General features: G+C 41.1%; 2 protein-coding genes across 9 annotated transcripts in view; one reads left to right on the forward strand and one right to left on the reverse strand.

Annotated features, from left to right (window-relative positions):
- CMSS1 (cms1 ribosomal small subunit homolog) overlaps positions 1-26973 on the reverse strand; it is a 254267-nt gene that overhangs the window by 82448 nt on the left and 144846 nt on the right. Inside the window, exon 1 of one of the 7 annotated variants that reach the window (XM_064467333.1) lies at positions 9376-9595. The exons of the other annotated variants lie outside the window; for them this stretch is intronic. Within the exon in view, the coding sequence (XP_064323403.1) occupies positions 9376-9520 (145 nt within the window). The 5' untranslated portion in view covers positions 9521-9595. Of the gene's footprint in view, positions 1-9375; positions 9596-26973 lie in introns of those variants that run through there. 7 annotated transcript variants of the gene reach the window in all.
- The window catches only part of FILIP1L (filamin A interacting protein 1 like), a 215869-nt gene that overhangs the window by 45887 nt on the left and 143009 nt on the right, over positions 1-26973 (forward strand). For both annotated transcript variants that reach the window (XM_064467250.1, XM_064467259.1), the window contains exon 2: positions 3864-4006. The gene's annotated coding sequence lies outside the window, so the exon portion shown is untranslated. The remainder of the gene's footprint in view (positions 1-3863; positions 4007-26973) is intronic.

Genomic DNA, 26973 nt, shown 5'->3' on the forward strand with positions numbered 1-26973 from the left:
AGTTAGCACTCACTAATAGGCTTGCTGTAGGCTTTGCCTCAGAAAGGAGAAAATCAAAACCATGTCAGGATGGCATGTAACCACATAAATGCCGGTGTTTATAATGGAGAACCGTGTCACTGGATGCCTGTTACAGACACTCAGCATTTGCTTTTCACAGTGTTGTGTAATGATGCTTTGTACTGAGATTTCATACAGTAGTTCCTTAATTTCAGTAATTGCGTTTTCTACTAGTCGGAAATGGTCTGCACTGACCATATCCAATAAGCTATTGTCCCACCAATCATATTTCCGTAATTGTTTACGAATATTTGTTTTAAGGCACTGCTGTCTAAGAGATCTCTTGCCTCTATTAGAGGACAATATAAGCCTGAAACCAACAAAACACTCTTCTCCAAAGACAACATCCCTTTCATTAGGCACTGAAGCAATAAATGGCTTAGGAAGGGGAAAAACACTAGTTGCCAGAACTATCTAGAGCCCCCCTGCCTGTGAACTAAAAAAACCACCAAAACTACTTCTCACATGGCTCTAGAGTCTTAATATGCAAAGTTATACTAAAACAGTATTAAAACTTTTACATCTTCCACCCACACAAACAGAGCAGTCCCCTCCTACTCCTCCACAGCTTCCAGCCTCAAATACCCTGGCATAAAATGATCAGACAAAATAGGTGACTTATGTTTTTATTGGTTCCTCCAGACTATGACGACATTTCCTAAAACACTGAGCCAGGAAACTATTAATGTCTCTGAAAAAGTGGAAAGGGTCAGGCTATTTCAAAGGGCATGTGTTTGCTAAGAAGCCTTTGTTATAGACATATAGGCCACTTAAGATTCCATTAACAACAACAAAACTATTCAGCATTCACGTAATATTTCTAGCTTTAAGCTATATTACAAACATAATACCTCTGTGTTAAGAAAGTATTACCCCTCCTTACCTTTTTGAGAATTACAATAAGGTTAATCAGCTTGCCTAAGATTTTGTATAGTAGTATATCCATTCCAAGATCTTAATTCCCCACAGATCTGTATGTGCTCCCAATCTCAGGCTGTTATTGGAGGGAGAAATGGAAACGGTCTCAAGTTATCAGCATTAAAAAAACGGAAGACCAGGAAAATTTTCGAGATTTCTCTCAGATGCATTGGCCTGCATTTGGCAGCACAAGTCAGGTCAGGCATTTGCAGGTGGGGTCAGATTCCTTAAAAAAGAGCTCTGTTTTATATACAAGCACTAAACCAAACCAATTGGTACTCTAACAGGAGCACAGCACACCGCATGCAGGACAGAAAGGGGAATCCTATGGAGGCTCCACAAAACCTTCTAATTTTCCAGCACATCCTACATGTATATACCTCTCTGTTTTGGCTCCTTTGTCAGCAGGTCTGGGAATTATCGAGAGGGACACAGAGGACTTGCACAAAAGCCTTGGAAGTACGGGTGCTCCAAAGGCATCACCATTTCATTCATGGCCAGATTAATTTCCCCCAACAAACCCAGTTCTGATCCTGACTGCACTGGAGTATGCATGAACGTCAGTTCCCTAACACAGGAGTGCAAGGCAGATTTAAACCCAACCTGCCTACAGCATATACAGTATGATGCATTTTACACAGAATAGAGTGCTGAGGCATCCTAAAGGAAGTTCAAGCCACTTTGCTTTTACTGACTCAAGAGCCTCACTCATCTGTCATGTCTCAATCATGGACCAGTCACACCACAAATGCTGCAGGTAAAAATCCCACTATTGCACAGTGCCATCTCCTGGGCAAGCAAGACTGGAAAAAAAACCCTGAAGCCTCCCTTCTCTCTTATAGCATCCAACATCTTAGCATTGTATCCTGTATGCTGGCAGGCCAGGCGTTACCTCTGTTCTCAGAAGGAAGGCCATGAATTCATGGAAAGAGCAGATTTTTTTAATAGCTCCCACCATGAAATGTGAGACTCAGCTGCCCACTCTCTCAAGAGGCGGCATCTACACAGGCAAGCGCCCTGCAAAACCACAGGATTAAGTTCACTCTGGGTTGCTAGCTAATCACAAACAAGCAATCAGGACTTCCTTTCAACATCCAAACAGGAAATGGGAGTGGAGGAAGTGAAAACTTAATAATTTCTTGCATGTTAACAAGTTACATGAGCCACTCCAATAAAAAAGTTTTGCTAAGTGAACTTAAACCTAGCACATTGTCTGCCCCAATGGCACACATTTATTTTTAAAACTAAGCTGCACATCTTGGAAAGAGAACACTGATGCAAATATTCCATTCAGCACGGCCTAATTTCCAGGATAAGAGGACATCAAGCTATGAAATAAATTTGAGGATCCTACCTTACTGTAATCACAAATCTTGAGATCACAATCCCTAAACCACCCTAAAAGTGGTATATCTGGCATGTCTCTTGAAACATTCAGAAGAAAAAAACCCAGGATTAGAAGGGTAACTATTTAGTTATCACAAGCTGTTAAATCCGTAACAGGCCCTGACATGGGAGCAAGAAAATAAGACAAAATGTGTTAGCTCCATTTCCTTCCACTATCTTTTAGGGCTGCCATCTATTCTGGCTCTGTATATCCATCCCACAATATCTGCCTGGCCACACAGTAGAGGGAAAACCGGTGAAGAAAGTCCTGGTGGGACAATGAGAAGCCTGAAGGGGCAGAGGACACACAGGCCTCCATGCCAAATGAAGTGGGGAACATCCCTCTCCATCTTTAGCCCACCACATCCCAGCCCTTCACAAAAGTGAAAAGCCTGGCCCATTACACACACCTAACTTGGTGCTATCTTCACTGCAGGAGGAAGAAAAAAACACTTCGTGCAACTGTTGAGTAACTCTCAAGAGTTCAAGACAGATGAAAGGCCACTCTCTTGGTTGCCTGGAGATACTAAGACAGATTAGGGACAAAAGTAAGATGGTTTCTATGGGTGGACACAGACTGACATTTTGAGGGAACAAATCTGCCCCAGGACTACAAGGTAGAAGTCCTTGTTTGCTGTGTGCCCAGCAAAAAAGAAAAATATCTTGAAGAAGTTGTAAGACTCAACTGTACAGAAAGAGATCATTTAAGTGTGCTGTATGGAGGACACATCAAAGGCAAAGGAATTTGGAAAGAAACCCTGCTGTCAATATATCCACTGCACAATCTCATTATCTCCCAGGGACGCAAACAAGAACAGACATGTAACATAGATAGTTACCATGGCCCACAATAAACTGGCTGGAGTAAATAAGGAGCTAAAACTGCGTGGGTGCATGCTCTGCATTACGGAGTGTGAAGGTAGGTTCTTCTCCCCAGTTTCAGCAGCAGAGACACAGGCAATCCTAGTTCCAATGCAGCATTTACCATAAAGTGCCATCTGCCATAAGCCACCTCAATGTACTTGTTGCACTATGCACATGGCTGGAAATGCAGACCTTCCTGTGGAGTCTTGCATTATTGCAAGGGAATAAAAGGGGAGAAAGTCTGTTTTACATGTGAACTTTCATCCTGGATCCTCCAGGGTTAGATCGTTTTCACAGTAGGCATTCCCTGTTTCCAAGGTGACGGAAGGCAGATCAGATATTTAATCAGCCTGGGTTTTGGACCACCCATTAGCAAAAACTCTCCAGAAGAAGAGTTTTGAAAGCTGTAGAACAATGACTGTATAAGATGGCTGGGTTTGGGTAGTGGGTGGGTATTTGCTTGTTTGTTTTTTAAGAATTAATCATAGGTAGTTATTACCTCTTTCACTGGAAACACTAATACCCTTTCCAAAGGACTTGTATTGCTGCTTTGCATTCCAAGACTTACAGTATCAACTATGTCCAAGCACTTACTTCTGTGGAGTCACTGAGTACCTCACTCTCTTTTCTCTTAGGATGTTTGTATCCAGGGCAGCAATGCCACTTCCTACCACGTGAGGAAGACCATGATGACTTTGCAGGACTGCCACCTGCTCCGTTCCCAAAATGACGGCATCTGCCAGAACATTCAGGTTTACAGCCTGTGATGCTCCAGCAGGTTAGTTGATCTTCACTTAACTTCTATAGTACCAAGTGCTTTTCCTTGAGCCAGAGATTTCCAATCTTCCTTCCCTCTCCTCCCAATGAGCAAGGTGAGAGTTTCCAGACAAGGTTACTTTGGTAAGGAGTGCTGAAGACCTCTTACCTGTTCAGCAGCTATGACTGTATCAACAATTCACTGCCAGAAAATGGAGGAGGAATGCACTTGACAATTCTCAGTGAGACACAAATTATGATCCATGTCCTCCTTGCTGTACATTCATACAACATCCAAGCTCACATTCCATTTGCTGCATTGTCTAAAGGAAGATGTAGTTTGTGACCAGTTTCTCTGTACCAGACACCAGGTAGCTGTTAAATAATACTAAGAATGATTTCATCATGAGATCCTTGGACTGGATCTCACCCAAAAACTTTTTCTACATTGCTTATATTACTGTTTTGCTGCAATTGCTGTCTCAAAGCAAAACAAGAACTTTGACAAATATATACATGAGATCATCCAGACGGGGAGACCGTATGTTTGCAAAGGTGTGGTAATACTTGACAAAATAGATTATCGTTTTCAGTCTGTCTTCCAAAATAAAGATTTTCTTGGATGATGAACTCAGGGGTTCCCAGAGTTTTGTCCATGGAGGGCAGCTTAATGGGTGGGACATCAGGCCAGGGGCTGCATAATAAAAATCAATCTGCATGACAGTGCAGAACAGCCACAATTTGAAAATCCCTCCAAGGTTCATACTTAGCAGCTTTCCAGCTCAGTCTCTGGGAACCCCGACTCTGATGCTGAATTCTTGTGAGGAATATAATTGATCCTTGTGGAGTTTTTCCCTCATCAAAAACATCTTTCTGAAGGTTTTCTTTTTTGTGATGACTACAGGGCTTTGTGTTACACAAGCAGAAGACAGACAAGGCAAGAGCAGACATGTGAACTTTTCAATTTATAATGTACTCGTAAACAGTTGTAATCTCAAAACAAGTGGTAGTCTTTATTGAGAAGGCCTCCAGCTCTAGAAGCATCTCATGTTATATTTAAGTTGTGGTAGAGGGGAAGGGGCTCTCACTGCTTAGATCTTCAGCAGACTTTAAAAGTTTATTTTCATAGTCTGAAGGCATGGGAAGGTAATGATAACTTTTAGTATTCTCAAGAATACCACTCTCATTGCAGTCTTGAGTTATTTGCACGATGTAGTTTCTCTGTGCCACGAACATACAAAAGGAGGAAATATTTCTGCCTTGAATTATCTCTGCAAGTGAGAGAGAGCCTACAGAATGAAGAGTAACAGCTGTGGAGATACACTGCCCTAAAGGACATCAGCCTCCACTCACATTTCTTCAAGTGGAGGTGACAACTGTAAACTGCACCTAAGATTTGAGCACACAACTGTGCCAGTCAGATGACAAGTCAATCATGGAAAAGTAAGACAATGGAGATTTTATGCTTACAGGCACTCTCCTGCACTTATGCTTTCTGTGCATCTTTTCAATGGTCTCTCATTCCCAGCTGTACACAGATTCACAAAATAAGAGATGTTAGCAACTTGTTCTCCACTTTGCAGGGTTAGCAGGAAGGCTGACTCAGCTGGTATGCCTGTGTCTGCTACTTACAAGGCTGCAGCTTACTTAACTTCAGGCAAATTAATGGAGAACACTACCTTAGTCCTTCGGTACAAGTAGGTGTAATAGAGTACCCAAGGAACAAACTATAAATCTTTCTCAGCAAACTTTCTGACTTTTAAGTTCAGATGTTTTGAGGGGAAAAGCCACCAGTGAAATGAAGAAACACACAGATAAAAATCTCTGGAGTATCCTCTCTGCTCAGAAGCGCTCTGCTAAGTGGCTAGACCTGGCGTCAGCCCCGCACCCCCACAAGACACAGGGGACTCCATCAGGGTGCGAGCTCCAGCCCTGAGCAAAAAATTTCTTTTGTCTTTGTTCGTCTGGCAGCCCTGTCAACGAACATCTCAAGTTCTGGGCAGGAAAGCACGTGTTGGGTCATGCACTCCTCTCACGCTGGATCACAGGGTAGTGCCTGTGGTTGAAGGACTGCGTGACAACAAGAACAGTGCTCTGCTATGGTTGGTGCATCCTTGTTAAAAGGTCTCCTGTCGGTGGCAGGCATGACTGGCTGGCAGAGATCTGGCCCAAGTGGAGCAACCTCCTTTTTGCTCTCATCCCATGTGACAGGTGTGGCTGGTTGAGAAATCAAGGCTAATGCTGCCCCAAGTACCTGCCCTGACTCCTTAACGAAGAGGAGAAAAGCAGCTGCCTCTGTTGCAAAATGGGTGCCATCCAGGTTAAGCTGCAGGGGGGTAGTGAGGCCAAAGCCTCACATGATGGTCTTATGTTCACTGCACACACTCTTCCAGGTCTGGTCACCAAATCAGACAACTCTCAGAAAGGTTCCCAGTCCACATGAAACAGAAAGGCCCACAAAGTATCATTTCCTTTTAAAGCTGAAGATCAGACAGGACATATGGCAAAGTTGCACAGCTGCGACAAAGGGTATGCCATGCAGCAGTTTACACTGCAAGCAGCCAAGGAGGCTGCATCTGATATGTGGTCTGTTTAAGAAATACAGCCTCACTGTTTTCCATGTTTTATCTCATTCTGATCACAAGTTAAACAAGCCAGTCAGCCTATTGTTCTTACCACATGGTAAGCAACTAGCTACATGTAAACAAAACAATTAAGTTCCATACGGAACTGCTTGCCATTCAAAGCTGAACTAAACATTGCATTTTGTTTCGGGAATCCAAATATGGTAAATTACCAACAGTTAACTATGACTATGGGATTATTTGCTGCACAGAAAGGGTAAGTGGAACAGGCAGCACAAACTGGAAGAATCACCTTTCTTCCTCTTTGCCCTGTCATTAACCATCTCAAGACCCTTCTGGTCTCACTGCTAGCTGCCTCTTGCTGAGTATCACCTTAGCATAACTAATTCATGATAATGGTCACAATAGAGAGATAAACTTCATATGCTGGCACAGCTGGCTCTAAACCCCTTGCTCATTGTTTGCAAAACCACCAGGCTCTGTCACTACACCTCCAGGAAAATACCTCTGAGTTGTTAACCTCTTAATGTATTTGGTAGTCAGACAATTCGTTAGGGGACAGCACTGCACACAAATACACACCAACTCATTATTTTCTTATTAGCCGTATTCCTGCTGCATCTAAAAGCCCTAATCAAAATCAGACTGTCAACTTGCTGGACAAAATATGCAAGAATCCCCTCCCACATGTCTACAAGACCAGAAGCCTGGATAATGTAAATGCAACACACATCCAACTCAAAAAAGCCAGCTCTCCCACTGCTAATTTGTGTACATGTTCAGCTTCACAGGCTGAATATTCCTACTTTAAGTATTCATAGAATGCAGGAGTCTTAATTAGACAGGGCAAGGGAAAAAAAAAAACAACGACCAACAAACCAGAAAGAAAATAAAAATGCATTCTGTTATAGCTCCTGCTGAAATGTCCGCCTTTTGTATTTTAAAAGTGCATGCTTTGCTCCTTTACAAAGATTTAGCAGCCATCCCCAGGTACAGACCTGTACCGCAGCTCTCCGCGATGCCTAACACCATGAGGCAGAAGCAACTAAGCTGAACCAGGCACAAGGCTGAGGGAGAAAAACCAGGAGCAGAGCTGAGACAAGACATAGAGGGTTGGGTGCTGAGCCCTGAAGCAGAGAGGTCCCAGCACACCAAGGGGAAGGACAAAGCCTGGAAGGCAATGGCAGCTTCCAGGATTAGTTCAAGTTTCACATTGGAAATCTGGGAGTTAAGATCACAGTCATGGTGGATCTTCCCATTCCCATTAGTCATGCTCTCCAGACCAACCCTGCTATGTGGTATCTATGCTTGTGCTACCTAGAAACATCCCAGCCTCCTGATGAAGTTGCTAGATAAATAGGAAATTTTTAAAATAGAGCTATACAAAGGTTAAGAACACAGACAAAAGTCTGTTTACAGTAGCACTGCAGCACATGTCCCCATCTCCGATGAAGGGTGAAAGACACCATTTTGTGCAACAGACTAGCAAGAACAGCCGTTGGGAAGCTGAAATGGCCACTTATGGTGGTATTATCCAAATGACATAGCTATGGGAGAGTGGGACATAGGCTGTGCGGGCACTCTCTCCAGTATATTAACAGAAGCAGCACTACTTGCACAGAAATCAGAAGCTAAAACACTCAAATTTGGTTCATTTTCTAAATCTTGGGTGCCAAAATGGAAGGGGAGGGGGGATCAGGACAAAAAGGTTATTAACAGCCTTAAACTTCTTCCTGAGCTTTACCCACCATCATAAATATAGCTGGCCATTAGGTTATTACCACTTACCTTCTCTATTCCTTGCAAATACTTACAGACACACCTTCAAAGTTGCTCATGGAGGATCACTGAGCATCCTATATAGGAGGCAACAGAGCCAGGAACACACAGAAAAACAGTCAACTGGTTTTTAATCAGGAAAAGCCTATATCAGGTGCTGCTTCTCGGGTTTTTACTCTTTGCCCAATGAAGTAAATCTTTCATCCAGCAAAGATAAGAAGGTCTAGAGCCCTTTCTCAGAACATATCTCAGGGTGGGATATGGTGGGAAGGGATGCAAGCCTGGACTAGGGCTTGTTTGGAGGCACCTAGGGACCTGGAGAGTTTAGGACTCATCCTATGGGAAGATCAAGTTAACCCAGAAGAGTCAGACAGCTATGAACGGCTGGACTCTTACGCCAGGCATGAAAGGGGTAGACCTGGGACAGACTGTATGACAGTAGCTGGCTCCTAGGCTCAGTGAGACTGGTGTCTACAGAAAGGTCCCATCCCTCTTGCAGTCAACACAGGAACAGGCGTGGCCTGCAGCTTTCCTATAACAGTGTGATTGCAGTATTTGGAATTCTGATTGAGAAGCATTTGAGATCAGGAAGGGAAAGAAAGCTGCTTCCAGACCTGTGCAAAGACTTGAGAGATACTAAAGCTCAAGCTTTCATCAAATAGGCACAATTACTTTCAGCAAGTTCTGCTTGTCCTTAGGAAGGAAGGATGCTAAACTCTCCAAACACAGCATTTCAGAGAAAGCTATTGTAGAAGAGCAGGTGCGTGGCGTTCAGGATGCACTCTCCAAAATGTGCAAAAGTAGTAGAAGCATTAAGTTTACCCTTACTCCTTACTTAAACATCATATTTCTCTGCCTCCTCTAACCTCTGCACCCTCTTTCAGTGTCTTAACCTTAGCTCCATTAACCATATGCTCTGCACTTTTCTGCTTTGCTTTTGTTCTCTCTAGTTTTCCTCCTCTTCACTTAAACAGCCTTTCTTGCATGTTGTTTCCCCACTAACACAACAAAAAATCAATACACTAACCTGATTTCACAGCTGTAGCACAGTTGATTTTAGTTTTGCATTCCGCACACTTTTTCCTTGCATTGACACTGTCCACAAGCCCTCTGGGACAAGGTCTGTTCAAATTTGGACTGTGCTTAGCAAAACAGCACACAGAAGATATCATCTGGCCCCTCAGCACGACCCGGACAAAGGCACTTAACAACACTAGTCGGTTAACTTGCTTCTTATACAGCCACCACTCAATTCCACCTTAGGATTTAAGTTTTAGGTCAATGCATTATTACTGCACCACCCCCCAGTACGGTACCTGATGCAACTTTCATCAAGGTCACTTTACCAGCACCTTTAAAGGTAGTTGAAGAATTCCACATCAGACCCCAGGCAAGAGGCAAAACTGTTATATCAAGGAAAAAAAAATCTTCTGAGGTATAGAGCAAAAGGCCTCTAAATTCCATCCTTAAAAAAAAAAAAAAATAAGGCTGAGTGCCTACCCAGCCCGGCCTCTGCAGCTCAGAGGGCTCAGTAAGCACTTGCATACCATGGTGTTAGGCATGGCAGTAAAACCTAGACAGATTGTTTAACAAGCTAGGACCTGGGCATCCTGTTTCTCACGGCACCATCCTCAGAACATACAACTGCTGCCAAACATTACAGTATAAATTTCCCACTGAACCTAAGATGTGGTTGACAAATATCCAAAAAAAAAAAGAATAAAAATATTTAGATCTTAAAATATGTTGACTGGGTAAACAAGATTGTAGCCGGGTCTCTGTTATGTCCTGCTTACCAATGTGCAGGCTGAAGTAGACATAAATGTTTACAGCAGTCACTGTTGTGCATGCATATACGCCCCATGGGCTGTCCCTCCCACCGCTTTGCCTGGCAGGAGCAGAGCCAAGTCCTGAACAGGATGATGGGTGCCCACTTATGCTTAGAAGGTGATGACCCAAGCTCACTCAGCAGATGCCAAGCTTCTCAGCCAGCTGAAGCAAATCATTCCCACACTGTATGCAAACACCATGCACAGCTACAGGTACAGCTTTCAACTTTGCTTCATGTCCTGAACGCCAGATGGACCCTGACTGTGGCTACAGTATAATGCCTTTCACCATCCTTCATAACTGATTTTATGGAGCAAATTTACTCTCAGAGGTAATTATCTAAAACTTATATAAAATAATCATGACCAAAAAAGGTCAGTGGTCAGACTTGTTGCTTTTAAGTAATCAGCCTCAATTCTACTCCTCTCCAATACTCACTGCAAGCATTTAGAAGTCCATCTTTTCATTCCACAGTCGCCAGTCATCTTCCTCTTTAGGATGCCTGCATTAGAATTCACTGTGCCTTTATTGTGAAAGACTAATCATCCATTACCCTCAGTACTCTGCATCACATTTGGCCAAAATTGGCATTCACTTTAGAGGCATGTGCCTTTAATAACTCAACATCTTCGGAACATATTAGGTTTTCTTAATGTACTTTTTAAACTGAAGATATATGACTAAAGGTCTCTATGCCTATGTATATCCAACCTACCTGTCTCTGGAATGACATTCTTGAAAAATCTTCAAAATGACAAGTGAAAATCTATAACCTGTAGAAAGCTCGCAATATTTCCATCCCACACAGAAAGTAGCTTCTATGCTTTAACTTTGGTAAGCAAACACAGGAGAGAACCATCCAAATAAAGACACCAGGTACCTGCTAAGGGTCAGTTAGTACCTTAAAGAAAACAATATTGTCACTTTAGGGGAATTCAAATATTTAAGAATAATTTTATGACAGAAGTTGAGCAAGAGCCCTGTTTCAGGTAAGCACCTGAGTCCACAACTTGTCCTAGACTGAATATCTGACACCTCAAGGCAGCAGGTCCGATTTCCAATGCTGTCTTTGTACTTCCAGCCCAACTGTATACTGGTATATCACTCTACAGTAAGGGAGAAGACCTGTTTCAAAGCTCCTAACATCTGAAGTCCTTCTGAAATAAGCATTTGCCATCCTAGCGAAAGCACCTCAGATACATTCATTCTGCAAATTCCTTCTTATGAAACAGCACCATTAATACAAGACAACTTGCAATCTATTGAACTGTTATAAAAGACACCCAACAACAAAAATCAATTAACTGCTACTGATTGTCTACCCAGTTGCTCCAGGTAACTCTTGTGGTTATATCATCACTGTGTTTTCCTTTTTCTTATAACTGGTTTTCTCCGCTTCCTTGCTGCCCGAGAGACAAACACACACAGGAGTTGCCTATCTAGCCATGCGAACACAGCAATGGCAGGATATGCTTGAAGAATGCCTGAACTATCATTTAAAGAGGAAAAAAATGGATTCTTTTTCCCTCAAGTAGTCACAGCCATTACTTGTAACAGGGATATGCAAAAAACATTAAGGCAGATGTATGACCTTTAAGTTGATGATATGCCGTAGTCCATTACATCTGAGGAAGTGTTGTTACAGGGAATGCTAGCGAGAGCATTTTGATATGGGCCACAGGACTGGCTAACACCAGTTTCATTGCTCAATGTGGCATATTTTTCCTATTATGTAATGCTTATTGTAGGTATTATAACGATACATAGCTGAAAGCCATCAGTAAAGGCTTCCACAAGGGACCGTGCAAAGAAAGCTGATACAATGATAAAGGGAGAGTACTTGATTGTTTTTCCTTATACTCTTTTGTACCTTTTGGTGGTTGTTAAATCGGTATGTTCTGATCAGATCTCCTAACCTCACCTGCCACCTTTATGATACCATTTGTCAGACCAAATTTAGAAACCAGCTGCTGGGAGCAGGGCTGCAGTCCCATCACTAAATAAGGAAGCGGGTGGGGAAGGTCTCTGCCAGGTCACTTCACACCATTACATGCTGTACAAGCACCACCTTTTCCAGGACAATTTCTTTCAGCACATGCAGATTCCAAAAAGGTTAGAAAACAGACTAACTAGTTGGGGTAATTACAGGGAAACCTCCCAAAATATGAAACCATATTAGGTGGCCTTTTATTGACTACGCCTAATTTAAAGTTTATATGTCATCAGGGCAGACTTGCAGAAATCCTCATGAATGCAGTGTAATCAAGCTTTTATTAAAACTAGTCAGACGTTTTCACCACCAAAGCCAAGATTTCATTAGGAACCTTTCTCTGGTTACTCTGTTTAACTTTCTACATTTACAGAACTCTGTCAAAATTACCTCTTAAAGATTTGAGGCTGAATTAACCGATACCTTCCAGGGGGCTATTTGTCACCAAGAAAAAGTGCACTAATTTGGATAGTTTAGGTTATTCAGATCTTATTTCTTTTCTTTTGAGAAACTTCAACTGTGCTGACGATGAGAAACAGATGAAAAAGAACTGCTTCCAATCCCAACCTCAGCTATTATAATTGTATTAAATGATCGTTTAATTATTAAAAGGAGTAGAGTGCAATGCAAATGAAAGTCCAGAAAGTAAACAGTTTAATGTCTCAAATCCCTTCTGTTACTGAAAGACCACAGAGGTCTAAGAATCCACACCAAGTGGAATTTTAATACACCAAACAGGTTTTATTTATTATGAAAAATTAATGTGAAATTAAAGGACAGAGCACTGCTTCAAAGCAGCTAGCTATACAGTTACTCCACCAGTTTATTCTTAAACCTATTTCCTGGCCAAATACTCTAAATTCAATACAATATCATTACAAACTGCTGAGTTGCAAGTAGAAGTCTGCCTATCACTTCTTTAAAATACCACAATGAAGAGATGCTTATTCTAACCTCACTGTGCAAAATATAATTTTGGAACGCCTATAATTCCACGATGAAATCACCACAATTGGTCTAGAAATGCAGTATTTTAAAATTTAATACCTCATATTTTGGGGGATAAAATATTTGCATCTTGCAAAAGGAGAGAAAGGCAGCTCAAGTCTGTTTGTCCTTAAAAACAAGTTTGTCACACAATGGAGAAAAAAATAATCCACCAGCTGCTTATACCAAAGGAAACATTCAACTACAAGCCCCAATCCATTCTGGTACCTGGTCACTTTTGACAGTGCAGAAGCATATACAGTGTGCAAGGTACAGGCTGAAGACACAAGAAGTTGCATGTTGCCCCATATGGTGGAAAAGAGAGAACACCTACAAGCAAAGCTATTTGGTCATACCAGGCCCATATACACATTGGTTCCAGATGATCCCTCTCTTTGGTTTGCCTCTTCAGTGCCTTCTGAGACACTAGAAAGGCAAGTTCCTTCAAGCAGAGATCTCAGTAAGGTCATCCCAATCATCAAAGGAAGCAACAAAGATGACACACAAACAAATATGAGAGAAGGACATAAAAGAAGATGAGTCTGGAGCAGCTGTCAGAATAAAGGAAGCAAGACTGAGGGTGGGCAGACAATAAAAGATCAGAGAAAGAAATGCTGGCAGATTAGCATCAAGCTGAGCAGTGAAAGCAAAAAAGGAAAATTCGCTATTGCTCTCCTCTGGAACAGAAAAGCAGTCAAGCTAAGAGGAAGAGCTTGGTGAAAGGACATAGCTGTCATTATAATATTAGCCTTGTCAAACTTCAAAGTCCCTTAAACCAGGCAAAATCAGTGTCTAAGACAAGGAATGAACAGGAAACATACGCTATTTATCTGGCAGCCAATACTGAGAGAGCACACAGGATAAAATGACAAAATTCTGTCCTCACATGAATGTCATCAGTGAAGTTGGAAATGCAGAAAAAGCTGAGGATGTTGCAAGCATAAGGGAGGAGAACGCAGAGCTCCTGTTGCGTGTAGGCAACTAACACGGGTCCAAAGACATGTCTAAACTAGAGACACTGCAATAGCTCTGTGAAGGCTGGGTACGGGAGCAGCCCAGCTGTGACTGCAAGAACACAATGCAGTTTTTTAGCTCATAACCTATCAACCTTGTTAGTAATCCTCATCTGGCTACAGTGACTCTCTCACAGTAGCAAAAACACAGTGTAAAAGGGGAACTTAGTGCTGTGGGTGATGAACAAGACCTCAATCCCTTCCACAATTTTTCTGAAGGCAGAAACAGCTCCCAGCTGGGCAGAATCAGAAAGCTGCATCTCTTTGACTCAGTCATGAAGTCTGACAACAAATATCAAGGATAAGCTTTAAACAGGGGTTTACACATCTGAACTCTGCATATACAAGAGCCAAAAAAAATTTTGGCTGCAAAGGATTCTGTAGTTGCTGAAAACAAGGGATACAGCAATCCTGAGCTACAAGATCATTCACTCATTTTCTCATCCGTCACACAGGATCAAATTAGACCTCAGGCCTGCAAGCTAAAATCCATGTCATAATTTCTGCAATCTTTTTTTTTCCTAGGGTAAAAAATTATACCTACCCAGGCATTAAAACAGGATTGCATTTTAAAGTCAAATTAATATCATAACAAACTCTGGACCAATGTACTTCAGGCCCAAAGTAATTTTTTCTCTCTGTTCACTGAGTCCTTCTCGAAGCAACTACACGATGCCTAACGCAGTTGGTTTGGAAAGCCACACAGTGGGAGCTTGTCTCAAAACAACCAGCTTCAGCTCAAGTACAATAGCAAATCTTTACACAACAGTAACTACTTTGACAAATTCGGGATGGAGGGCAACTCCAAAAAGGGCAGGAAATACCCACATTTATATGAAGCCCCTGATTAATGTCTTAGCATGTCCAAATGCTTTAATAAAGACAGGAACTGAGTATATGGAACTTGGCATCTGGGTAAATGATGCCTGTGTATAAAATGCAGTTTGCATCTGATCTGCGCTACAAACTAAAACAATGTGGTCAGCCAGTACTGATTTTTGCTGTGTTTGTAGTTTAGGTAAACCTGATCTCTCTTTACCTACTTCATGACTGAGAAGAGATCAAGTCCAGTTGAAGATTCTAAGAGCAGAGAGTATTATATGTGGACAGGAGAGCTAAAGAACCCCACATGATACAGATGTAATTTCTGCAGTTTGTGCCACAAAAGCCCAGAGAGAATTGATCAGTGAGGCTGCCTGGGGCTCTGCACAGGATTATGTGCATGAACAACGTTTTGATAAACACTATGCCCACAGCAGTTACATAAACATCCTCAGAGCTACTGAAGACAAAATTGATGGAAGGATGAATCGTGACCCCAAATGCGCAGTGTCAGAGAGCTGGTAGAAGGCTGAACCGTGACCTCAATTTCACCCCCAAGTGGACAGTGCAATACAACTCTTGTCCAACCTATGCATCTTAATAAAAAAACCTCAAAAACCTATACCAGAATGTAAGCGATACTTCAACAGACACTGTTAAACACACGGTATGAGATACAAGTGTTCTGCAAGGGAGAGAGGGAATGAAATAATCAGCCTGAGGGTACACTCCAGTATTTCTTCTGTGACTTTTGTACATGAAGTCTTGCATCTTTTCATTGTCTCAACACTCTAGGCAGTTTCTAAAAAGGAAAAAAGCCAGCAGTCCATGAAGAGAATTATTTGGGCCTGTAGCTATTTGTGTTTTAATATATAATTAGAATGTTGAACTGAAGTGAATTAAAAAAACACCTAATTTATATTGTGGATGATGTGGTGCATAGTCAAATATGAAGCATATCAGTGAGTCTTATTTTCCAGTGTAAAAGCTTGGTCTGCATAGGAATTCAGACTCCAAGCCTAAATATTTTAGAGCGCTATTCAGTTACATGAAAAAGACATTCTATACTTTTCTGTTATGGGGGCTGAAAAAGTGCCAATAACTTCTGCGCTGTTCTACCTTGTGAGGACTACACATTGCAGTCATGTTAGAAATGTGGTAACTGAATTTAGGAGCAGTCCTTGCAGTTTAACTCCATAATGAATTAGACCAAAAAAAAAATGTTTTCAACTCTTATGCTGGCATTCGTAGTAATTTTAAAAGGCATGAAAATGTCCTGATAGCTTGCTCCTGAGCTGCTATGATGCAACTCAAGCATAGTCATTAAAATCGGGTGTCAAGGAGTAGACTTTTTGTAATTTTATTTGTTTCTTAATTAGAGAAGAGACTATATTGCATGTGTGGCTTACAATATTACATAACACAAATAGAGTTCATTTTAACAATTGTCTAAATGCACATTTAAACCATTAGCCAATATATTGCCTCAAATATGATCACGTCCAATAAAAAAATTCTTTTAAAAGCACTCAAATGCAGTTATACTAAGAAAGCCATAAAAACCTATTTAAGTGATGCAAGAAGTCTAATTTGAACCAGGTGGATGGAACATCAATCCTAGAATGTCTTGATTCTGTGGGTTTATATCAAAAGCTGGCAGAGGGATTAAAAAAAGATGAGACCAAATCTTAACCTCAATTCAACAAAAGAATTTCATTAGAGAAACACATGGCAGAATCCATGGTATTGCTGAAGATGATGTGGACAGGCCAACTGACTTTGTCTTAATGTATTGCTCCAAATTCAGCTTTTGGGAACCCTGGCCACCAAAGACACTGCTCTCTTTGCTGAACACTGATGGTGTGAGGGCAGGACAGGGAAAGATGAGAAAGCCCCTAGAGAAGGGAACTTCCAATCATATACTACTCTGTTTTCTACTATTGCATAGCACACTAATTTTTTTGATGTTATTTAATGTACCTCATATTACCATATATATATATCAAGTGCATTATTAGTATGCATTATATCATCACATAAATTCCCCCTGCTTGCCTCAAAATCTCTTAGTCAAGGTAGGCTCATGCTTTCTGTGCCTCCCTGTCCAGTTCCACGGAGCTGTGTAATGTAAGCTGGAAATTTTCTTTCTCTCATGCCCACAGACACTTGTACTTATCCTCTGTGCTCATACATCTTTTCCTATTTTTTCTTAAAAATAAAAAAAAATTAAAGTAGACGCTCCTTTTCTCTTTCTACCCACATACTAAAGAGGTACCTTCACCTATTACATGCCTGTGCAAATGACACAAAATTAAAGGACTAGGTATTCTGCTTCTGCCATAAACAACAGCTCAACTATTGTAACCTTTGCTTGTTCTCTAGAAGGAAGTTGTACAGGCCTCAGTTCATATCTAAATCCTCTTTTTTTTCTTTTTTTTTTCTTGGGGGGGGGGAGTGGGGAGGGAAGGCGCAGAGAGGGTGATGGACATGGATGGGCATCTAGAGTTCATCAGCAGTGTCAGGGATGTCATCTTGCTCCTCACTTAGATGGCAAGAAGCAGCAGAGGACAAACAGACAAACAACAGCTACCAGTAACAACCCATCACCAAGCAATGAAAGCACAAACATACAGATAAGCGGAAAACTGGCAAAGTCTGGAATTTGGAGGAGTGAGAAAAGCAAGGCAGGCAAAAAAAAAATTGGGACAGAGGACCACACGGCAATACTGAGCTGTACAGCCCACAGGAGATCACCAACTCTGGTATTAAAACCCACAAAGGCTTCCAGAACACATTCAGGTTTGTTCTGAAAACCTGACAGGTATATGGGAATTATGAGTATTAATAAATACATTATTGAAACAGCTGCTTATTTAAGTAAAAGATCAGGAAACACAGGAGTCAAATACCTGCCAACATAAATGGCAGGCTTGTCCAGCAGAAAGAATACTGCAACCTTAAAAAACCCCCTAGATTGAAATGCTCGATTTTGTTCTAAATATCTCAAGGGGGCAAAACCAGATAGGAGGACAGGGCTATTGCAGCAGTTGGGGTTGGAAAGCAAAGCAGAGCTATGATAATTTTATTGTAGTTTTAGATACACAGCACACAGAATTGACTGAAAATAGCTGGGCGATGATGCCTGTTGCATTCTGGAGATTAAGATCAGGCAAAGGCTTTATGCTGGCTGCCAGCATTTGAAAAGTTTTGAGACATTTCAGAAGATTATGTTGATTCCAGCAAACTTTTTTTTAAAAAAGGAAAAAGAAAAAAAAACACAAACAACAAAAAAAAAACCACAAAAAACCAAACCAGCTAGTGGGTGCTTTTAATAGATATTGAGTACAGTCAGGCTTTGTTTGAGAAAGCACTGTTTATTCTGAAATAAGCAGGATCCAGACAAAATGCTTCATCAGTCCACTGCCTCCTAACAAGACCTTCACTTAGAAGCCCTAGGCTCTCATCTACCCATTGTTTTGAGTAAATCCAACTTGAACGAGAAGTCAGAACCACCTAACGGGGAGCAAAACTTGATAGCTAAATATGCTGGGCATGAGTGATGTTAAATGGAGAGTCACTCCAGGACAAAGCAGTGTCTCGAAAGCTTGTTGTACCTGGATTCTGAGCTGTGAATATTGTCTGCCCTCAGTGTGACCGCAGCCTCAAGGAAAAGTGATGAGGGACCTACTGTTTGTTCTTACTCACATGAGCAGGATCCTCACCATGTACAAGAGGACAGTCACAAACACTAAGGGAGGTGTGCTCATGTTTTTGGTCACAAGGAAATGAGTTGAACAAGAGATGACAATCTGTGTGACTAAAAAAACTGCAAAACCCCTGCATTCCCTCCATGAGCAGCGACAACTGGATGGCTTCAGGATTCCAGCCTCAGCCAAAAGTATCTGGAAGACTGACATGAGACACCACAATACTCACTTCACTGAAGACACATAGTAGTCACCAGCTACGGAAATCACAGGTTGTTCCTCTTCCCTTCCTGGGTTTTTTTTTGTTGTTGTTGTTGTTGGTCAGGTTTTTTTTTCTTTTTTTGCTGTTGTTGGGTTGTTTGGGTTTTTTTTGTCAAAAATTGGAAATACTGACTCATTTGCTCTGTATCCTACAAATCCTACCCCCTGCAAGGAAGTTTAATCATTTGCAGCCACTCCCATCACACTGCAGTCAGTTGAAAAGGCTTCAGTTTTTTAAAGGAAACTTGTGATTTTCATAACATTTTCTTCTCATACTGAAGTAAGCCATTTAAATCTCTCTACTTTATTACATGCTCCAGTACACCAAGCAGTCTGAACACAGGGAAATGGATTAGATAAATAGAAATATTTTTGCTATGACCTAATTTAAGGATCTTAAAAATCATAGGACTACTTCAAATACTGCAAGGCATCAAAAGGCTTAAAAATATTGCGGAGACATAAAAGTGCAAGATATCTGGCAAGTATTGATAGAGTAACATTTAACTTGAATGAGAAACAGGAGGCATTCAGAGACACATGGTTACCATTCACGTAAATTTATGACCAGGGCATTTCTGTTACTGTAATACTCTTTGTACCAGGAGCCATATGCAATGGCTTGCTCTTTTATGTGCGATGTCCGTTTGTGTCATATTGGCGAAAATTGAAGAAAGGTTTGAATCTGGAATTCACTTGCCGCCAGTACAATGTAAACGATGAAGGTAGTACAGTTCCTGCTCTTTGTAAAAGAAATCAACAGCCTTAGGAGAAGAATCAGGCAGCTTTTACAAACTTCACAGTGAGTGATGGAGGAGATGGCTAGAAGACACAACTATATCTACCCCATCCTACATGCAAGTAACATCCGTCTAGCCCAGTTCAAACTACACCTTTAAGAATGCTGCCTCAAGTTTCTGTCAAACTGTTGAATGCGCTGTTTTCTTCATTATGTTAGAAGTTCATCTGTACATTTGTACTACTACTGAAACTTCATTAGCAAAAGGCCTGTTCTAGAGGACACCTTTAGTAAGCCACTTCCTACCACACAATGGTTTTCTGGCTCCATGAACAGAAATTTAAAACGAATGGTACAAAATACGGTCTGCAAAGCATACACACAGTGCCATCTGTATTGCAATTCCCTCATTAGTTTTACAGTTTATATTATCTTCCATATTATGTTCCTTCTTACAGAAGCACTCAGACATCACAGCAGCCTGAGTAATAAAACCCAAAATTATCAATAGTAACAACTTCTCCATATCAGGCAATAAATGTCCAGGATCCCAAATATCATGAAGCAATTCATAAACTGGAGAAATAATGAGTTGTAGGAATCAACATTCCAACTCTTATTATAAAACTGTTTTTCCGGAGGGTGCCTGCCTCTACCTGTACACCAAATTCACATCATTAAGATGTCATGGGAAAAACTCCTCAGCTACACGTTGTTCAGCTCAGTCCTTTGATTCTTGGGTATGATGCTTGACCTCCTCAAATCATTCTTTACTTCCTGGTTTGCAAGGTTTATGGCTCCTCCAAAAGGCATTTACTTCAAGGGAAGAAAAATCCTATGCCTAAATCCATAGGAAATGCCACTGTCATAATCCCTAACCCAAGCTTGTTTTACTTATTGCTGCTCCTTTAAATTCCACTGCATGTGCCTGCATCTTTCTGTCATCTCTTGTACTCCGTTGTTCTCTCTCTGAGGGTATTTGCACAGACCAATACAGCACTGTAAATCCCTGAATCGGGCATCAGTTTGTAGCACATCTACACAAATGCAACACATAAGCATAACATACAGCACTAGCAAACTTAAGTTTCCAGTGCTCAGGTAAGCTCAGTCAAAACTAAGTGAAGTATTTCTGCACATCTTTGCCCTGCACTATGAAATCTGGCTCTCTAAAGAAGAAATAATCTTTCTGTCATTTGCATAAAGCAGCTTGTTTAACACCAAGGCCCAGAAGTGAAGCCTCTATGCACTGCACAAATAAAATAATAAACAGTAGCAACAGAGCCCTCTTGTATATTCCTAAAAACCACAAGCACACTTAGTTGGATGCTGAGAGAAATGTTTTCCCTTTTCCTATGATAAAAGAACATGCCAGTGTGGTTCCCTACAATAAAACATGGACAGAGGAGTCTCAACACAACACAGCTCCGCAGGAGGCCATGGACAGGGGACAGAGCCCAGCCCAACACCTATGAGAACTCCAACCTGAAACAGAGGCAAAAAACTTCCACATTTTAATAGTTCATTCCCATTTCTTTACCACGGTGCAGCCAGATTCAAAAGCAGCAAGGCCACAACTGAGATTAAACCTAGACAAAAGTTTTCTCATAGGTAAAGGTTCTTCAAAGGCAGATGGGTTTAATGAGTCAGAAATGTTTTATCCCATGAATTGGTAAAACCTCAAAAGCATAAGAGCATTGCTTGTTCCAAAGGAAATAAAAACGTTTTCATGCAATACACTTCCTCCAGTATCCCTGACCATTGCTTCATCAACAATGTCCCTTTTCCTACATCCTTCTACTGAAAAGGCTATTTTGGACAATAGTGCATTTTACAGATGGAACATCTTGTTTTGCTTCTTTGTTTGCTTAAGAAAAAACCTAAACCCAACAACCACCCCAAATGACAAAAAATAATAATTTCCACTTGGAAGAAGCATTCTTGGCAGAGAAAAAAAAAAAAAGTACCTCACGCACACAGCAGAAAGACTGTTGGTTGTTTCACTCTGCTGGAATGCTTTACAAAATCACTTACATCCCCATATGGAATAAAATGTCACAGCAGTTCTCGACACTTCACCTATATTTTACAAATACCTCAGTTAAGAGGTCATGTAAATTTTGCTCTCAGTCCTTCAGTGTGCTTTGATCTTTCTCTAGTATTTTTAAGGCAATTTTCAGATTATAGAGAAAATGCATTCCATGTAAAGGACATGGATTATTATACTGGAGAGTAAAGAGGAAAGGAGAGAAATAAGGTTACATATCATGTATAACATTTTCAGAATTTCCTCTTCCATTCTGATGAAATTTCAATGGGACTTAGAAGCCCAATATGACCTGGATGCTGTCCCCATGCTAATTAGGTAAGTGCCTGAACCGCCCCCAACACATTAGCTACAGACTTCCAGTGAGGGCTGTACCTTATTCAAAGAAAATATTGGCCACAGACAATCCCTCTCACAATGCGTAAGGGGACACAGCATTATCTACGTCACTGTGTGTTAGAGACATCACAAAAGCACGTCATGGTTTGTCTTATCTGTTTACTTGGGGGTTTTCATGACCATGGTTCAATTCCTGCTCAAGGCCACAAAATGGGAAACAAACTTCTTTGGAAGTCAAGGCATTTGGAGATTTTAAGGGCCTATTCTTTCAATAGCTACAATCATCTGAAATTAATAAGTGAAATATTAAAAAGAAATTTTCTGCCCAGCTTTCAACATTTGTGGAGATGTCTGCTTTTTTTCCATCAGCATCTGAGCAGCTGATAAATGAGAACTTCAGGAAGCTTGTAATGTTGCCATGTAAGACATTATCACCCCAAACCTTTAACAGTAGCTTAAGCACACTGTAAACTGACTGCAGCACACTAAAATTGGACAGTAAAGTCTGTGTGCATCATTTGCGTAGGACAACATAGTAATTTTACACCATTTGTAACCAACCTCTCGCTGCTTGTGTTATGCAATTAATGCCGTTCACACTTTAACAAAGGAAAGAAAAAGCAAAAACCCCAAGGCTTCATTGCTTTTGCTAAACCTGATTACACCTTTGCTCTGTTATTGATAAAGACATTCCTATTGGTATGGATGGCTGATGGAGGGTTTAGAAATTAATAATTCCCAAAAGCCGCTTTAAAGCTACGTTTCACAGATTTTTTTAATTTAAGTTTCATACTAGAAGAGGGGATTAGTGTCACTGCTACAGAGATTACTGCACATTAGTATAAAGACTTACAGAATTTTGAGTCGGTGCCACTGAAGCAGAGCACTGTGCTGTATGGGAAACTCTTGTTATTGCACTTATAATAGCTCATAATGTTCAGAAATGCAACAAATCAGAAAAAAACACCTCAGATCTAATTCATTATGTTCATATATTTAAAATAATGCATGCAGTGCTTTACAGTTGTTTGCTCTTCCAGAAACGTGGTATTTTGACATTCAAGCAAAAAGTCTGCTCTGATTTATTTGCAGATTAAGTTGTATTTTTGTGCTAAATGCTCAGCTACTCTGCCCCACAGACCAAATCATGACATTTGTTCATATATGGTTATTCTTGGATGCATGGAAAGAGAACAAAAAAACCCAAACCAAGAAGTTACTCAGTTAAAAAAGCTCTCTCCATCTGCCTGGAGTTTTATTAATAACTCATCACCATGGTATCACAGCATCTTAAGGAAAATAAAACAGACAGATAGTTGCTAGGCTCTCCAACCTCTAAGGATAAAAGGGAATACTTCTTGAGGAAGAGTGGGAGAAACTGTTTCAGTCTTGTTTCCTTATCACCCTTGAGGGCAAGGCTAAGCCAAGAGATGGGCCTCATATTGTGTTCTGAAAGCTGTAAGTATTGTGGCCATCACTCAAATCTGTCATTCATGACCCAGTTCTCTGCACTAGCACTTACATAAAAAAACAGAAATCCAAGCTGTGAAGGGACAAAACCTAAGCAAAAGGGAATCAGATAGAAGGAATGCATTGCTTTCTTCAGCACTCCCATTTAACCCTGAAAAGGACTCTTCAACCACATCACTGTTGCCCCTATTGATATTAACCTAAAATGAGCTGTTTGCTGACATGCACTGGATTCTGCCCTGCAGAAGGGGCTCCAGGATCAGCACGTGGCCCAGACTTGCCGTCACCGAGCCCCACAGTGTCACACTGTAAATGTGTCTGACATCAATAGTGGGAACCAGGGAACAGTTCAATGACAGGTCCTCTACCCAGAAGAGTCTCAGCTGTTTCTCACAAGTGTTTTCAAAATTACTCAATTTGAGAAGTTCAACCCTTGACCTATAGTGCTCTCCTCATCAATACTGAAAGAGAGGATGTCCCCATGCCTCTGCCAGGGCTAGGCTCTAGAAGGAACAGGCAGCCTGCACACGCTTGTAGACGTTATCTGCTTCAGTAAGTGTAGCAAGCTCAAAATACGCTACAATATCTTCAGATTTCTAATACAGAGAAGCATCAAGCTTAAATGCAGTAAAACACATATGGCAGAGTTTATTTGCAGTCCACATCCCCTTTCAAAAAGCACATACTGCAAGGTTGCTCGTGTCCGACTGTCACCACACTATTATTCCAGGGAAGAATGGGACAGCAAAGGGAAATCCATAAAAACAACATATAGACTGAAGGGTACATAAGTGTGCTTCCTACTTACAAACAATTACAATATTGAATAAATTCAATCTAAGGCCAAAGAGAAACGCAGTCAGAAGTCACACCTTTAGTTGGTACGGTATTCTGCTGAAGTGTCTCATGAGCAGGAAAGCTTTACAGAACCATTATGTCTAGTGCCAGGGAGAGACATCCAGATGTGCAAACTATCTAGCATTTGTGAGAGGTACAGTAAGTGGTTATACCATTTCCTTCCCTTCCCCCTGTTAAGAAAGCAAACAGGGTTAAAAAAAAAAAAAAGAAAAAGACAAAAAAAACAACCAGAAAATATGGAATGTGGCAGATTCACCTCTAGTACTATCTCCCTTAAGTCCCAGCACTCATTACTTTCTTCACGTCTAAGGTTAACAGAGCAAAAAGATGGAGCAGCTCAAGGGGGAGAGAAAGAGAAGACAAGAAGCACCACAGAAGTGCCTTCCCCGCCGAAGGGCTGGCACAACACGAAATGCCACAAGCAGCAGGCCTGCCCCACTCTCCCAGAGATGCTGCCATAGCTTAACAGACTTCCCTCTCAGAAGAGCCTTCACTCCTGCGTGCTGTTTATTCAGTATTTTAGAAGGAAGGAAAATGCTCTTTATCACATCTTTTCACACTCACGTGACTGCATACTAAAGCAAAACTCTGTCACCTCCATCAAGTATAACATGCTGTATTTTGGCCTCTCAGGTGGCAGCATGTTAAATTTCTTACAGTTACAAAAGAAGTCAAGCACAGGAGGAGACCATTCCCCTTGTCCTTCAGTTGCTTGGCTAATTAGCGCAAGCCACAACAAGCCAGAAAATACTTTTCTTTTTGCTGTATAGTTGTAGCTCTGAGAAGGCAATGATTCCTGCAACATGAAGCTGTGTGCTACTTAGAGTGCTCCTTTTAGGGTGAAAAAGCAGCAGAGGTCAAGGTAAAAATCTCTAGAAACAAACAAACAAACAATTGCCCTGATTTACCCCTGCCTGTCAGGCCGGGTGCATTTTGTCTCTCTCTGTACCCAGAACATATACAACTAATTCTATTTTCTAGAACTGCAATTGCTGATTGATGAGTCATCTTTCCTGTAAATTTATTTTTTTTTAAGTGATTTTGGCATTGTTCCTTGAAATTCCTCTCCAGCTATGCAATGGAAATTTTGACCTCACACTCTGGTTTCTTTAACATCACAGATACGGAGATTATGAGTTTAGGAAGACCAAACAGTTGGAGTAAGGATGCAATGAAGAAATCTGTACCTTAAAAAAGAAAGCAAGCTGAACTAAATAAACTCTCAAGTAAATATTTATCTGTATACCCATTAGGTTATGTTCTTAATAATACAGCAACTCATTTATCATAATTAAGAATTTGTGGGGAGAAAGGGCTGCCTCCTTCTTTCCCCTCCCAAAGCTGGTCATGTGGCCAAAGTTGTTGGCAAGTGAAACTTGGCATGTATCGAAAGTTTAGTTTTTTCCTTTATATTTGCAGCTCCCCGTATTACCTTTTTGAAAACATACTGCAATCATAGTCAGAAAACAAAGAGTAGAAACCAGAAGATAGAAAGAAACCAAAAGCATTAAATAATTAATCCATGAGATAGAATTATTGCATAGGGTAGCATAACACTTTTCAGATTGTAATCAGCAAGATGAAGGACTTTTTGGCTCCCTATCCTTCCTCTATTTGGGGGCAATGTGGAAGGTATACGGTAGCCCAAATTTCTCAGATATGCTAAGTTGAAAACACATGATGAAGAGCTTGGAATTTTGCACTGCCTTAGTCCCTCAAGAAAAAAAAAAAGATGGATCTTTATAGCAGGAATCTAAACTGAACACATTCAGGTACTTCAATTTACCCAAAACATCACTTAATAGAAGAGAAACTCCTCGACCCACCCATTCTGCATTCAGCTGTCAGGAAAACCTTACAGTGCTCCGAAACAGATGGATGCCCCTAGCACCTGCTGGAACCTCTAACCAGTTATTACAATCAGGCAATTACAATCATCACGGTAAGCTAGATTTAAGAAGTGGCACATTCATGACTCAAGAAGGCGAAGCCTATTTAAAATGAATTGAAATGCATGCCTATCTTCCAAATGTTAAGTGGGATAGCCAAGGAACGTGACAACATGAGTGAAATTATGCATTCTTGGAAAAACTCTGAACAAGATTTCTCGAATGAGAACACTGTTATGGTCTCTGGTAACTCTTCATGGTCATGCCAGAGGGCATTCCACTCTATCCCACCCGTGTTTAGCTTGCACCACCAACCAGCTGTGGTTCAGGCCAAGCTAAGCAGTCAAAATATTTGGCTACAAGCACCACTGCTGCTCTAACCACAATGCAGCCCTCAATAGTCTCTTCACAGACTTCATTAGACACTAACCAACTTAAATGGCCAATTTAAGCCATGAAGAATGCGGCAAGTTTGAAACTTTGAAGAGTCACTGTCCTTCCCCATCAATGTAGCTCTCTGAATGGAAACTCTGCACCCAACAGTAAAGTAGCTCTGACCACATAGGCTGGGATGTGCAACTGTGCTGCTGGCACCCTCAACTGCCTTGCAGCTGCTCTGAAACTCATCGGAGTGTCTGTCCTCAGTCTGTTGCCATGATGAAATGAGTTAATG

This window comes from Phalacrocorax carbo, chromosome 1 (genome assembly GCF_963921805.1).
Source record: "Phalacrocorax carbo chromosome 1, bPhaCar2.1, whole genome shotgun sequence".
Classification (NCBI taxonomy): Eukaryota; Metazoa; Chordata; class Aves; order Suliformes; family Phalacrocoracidae; genus Phalacrocorax; species Phalacrocorax carbo.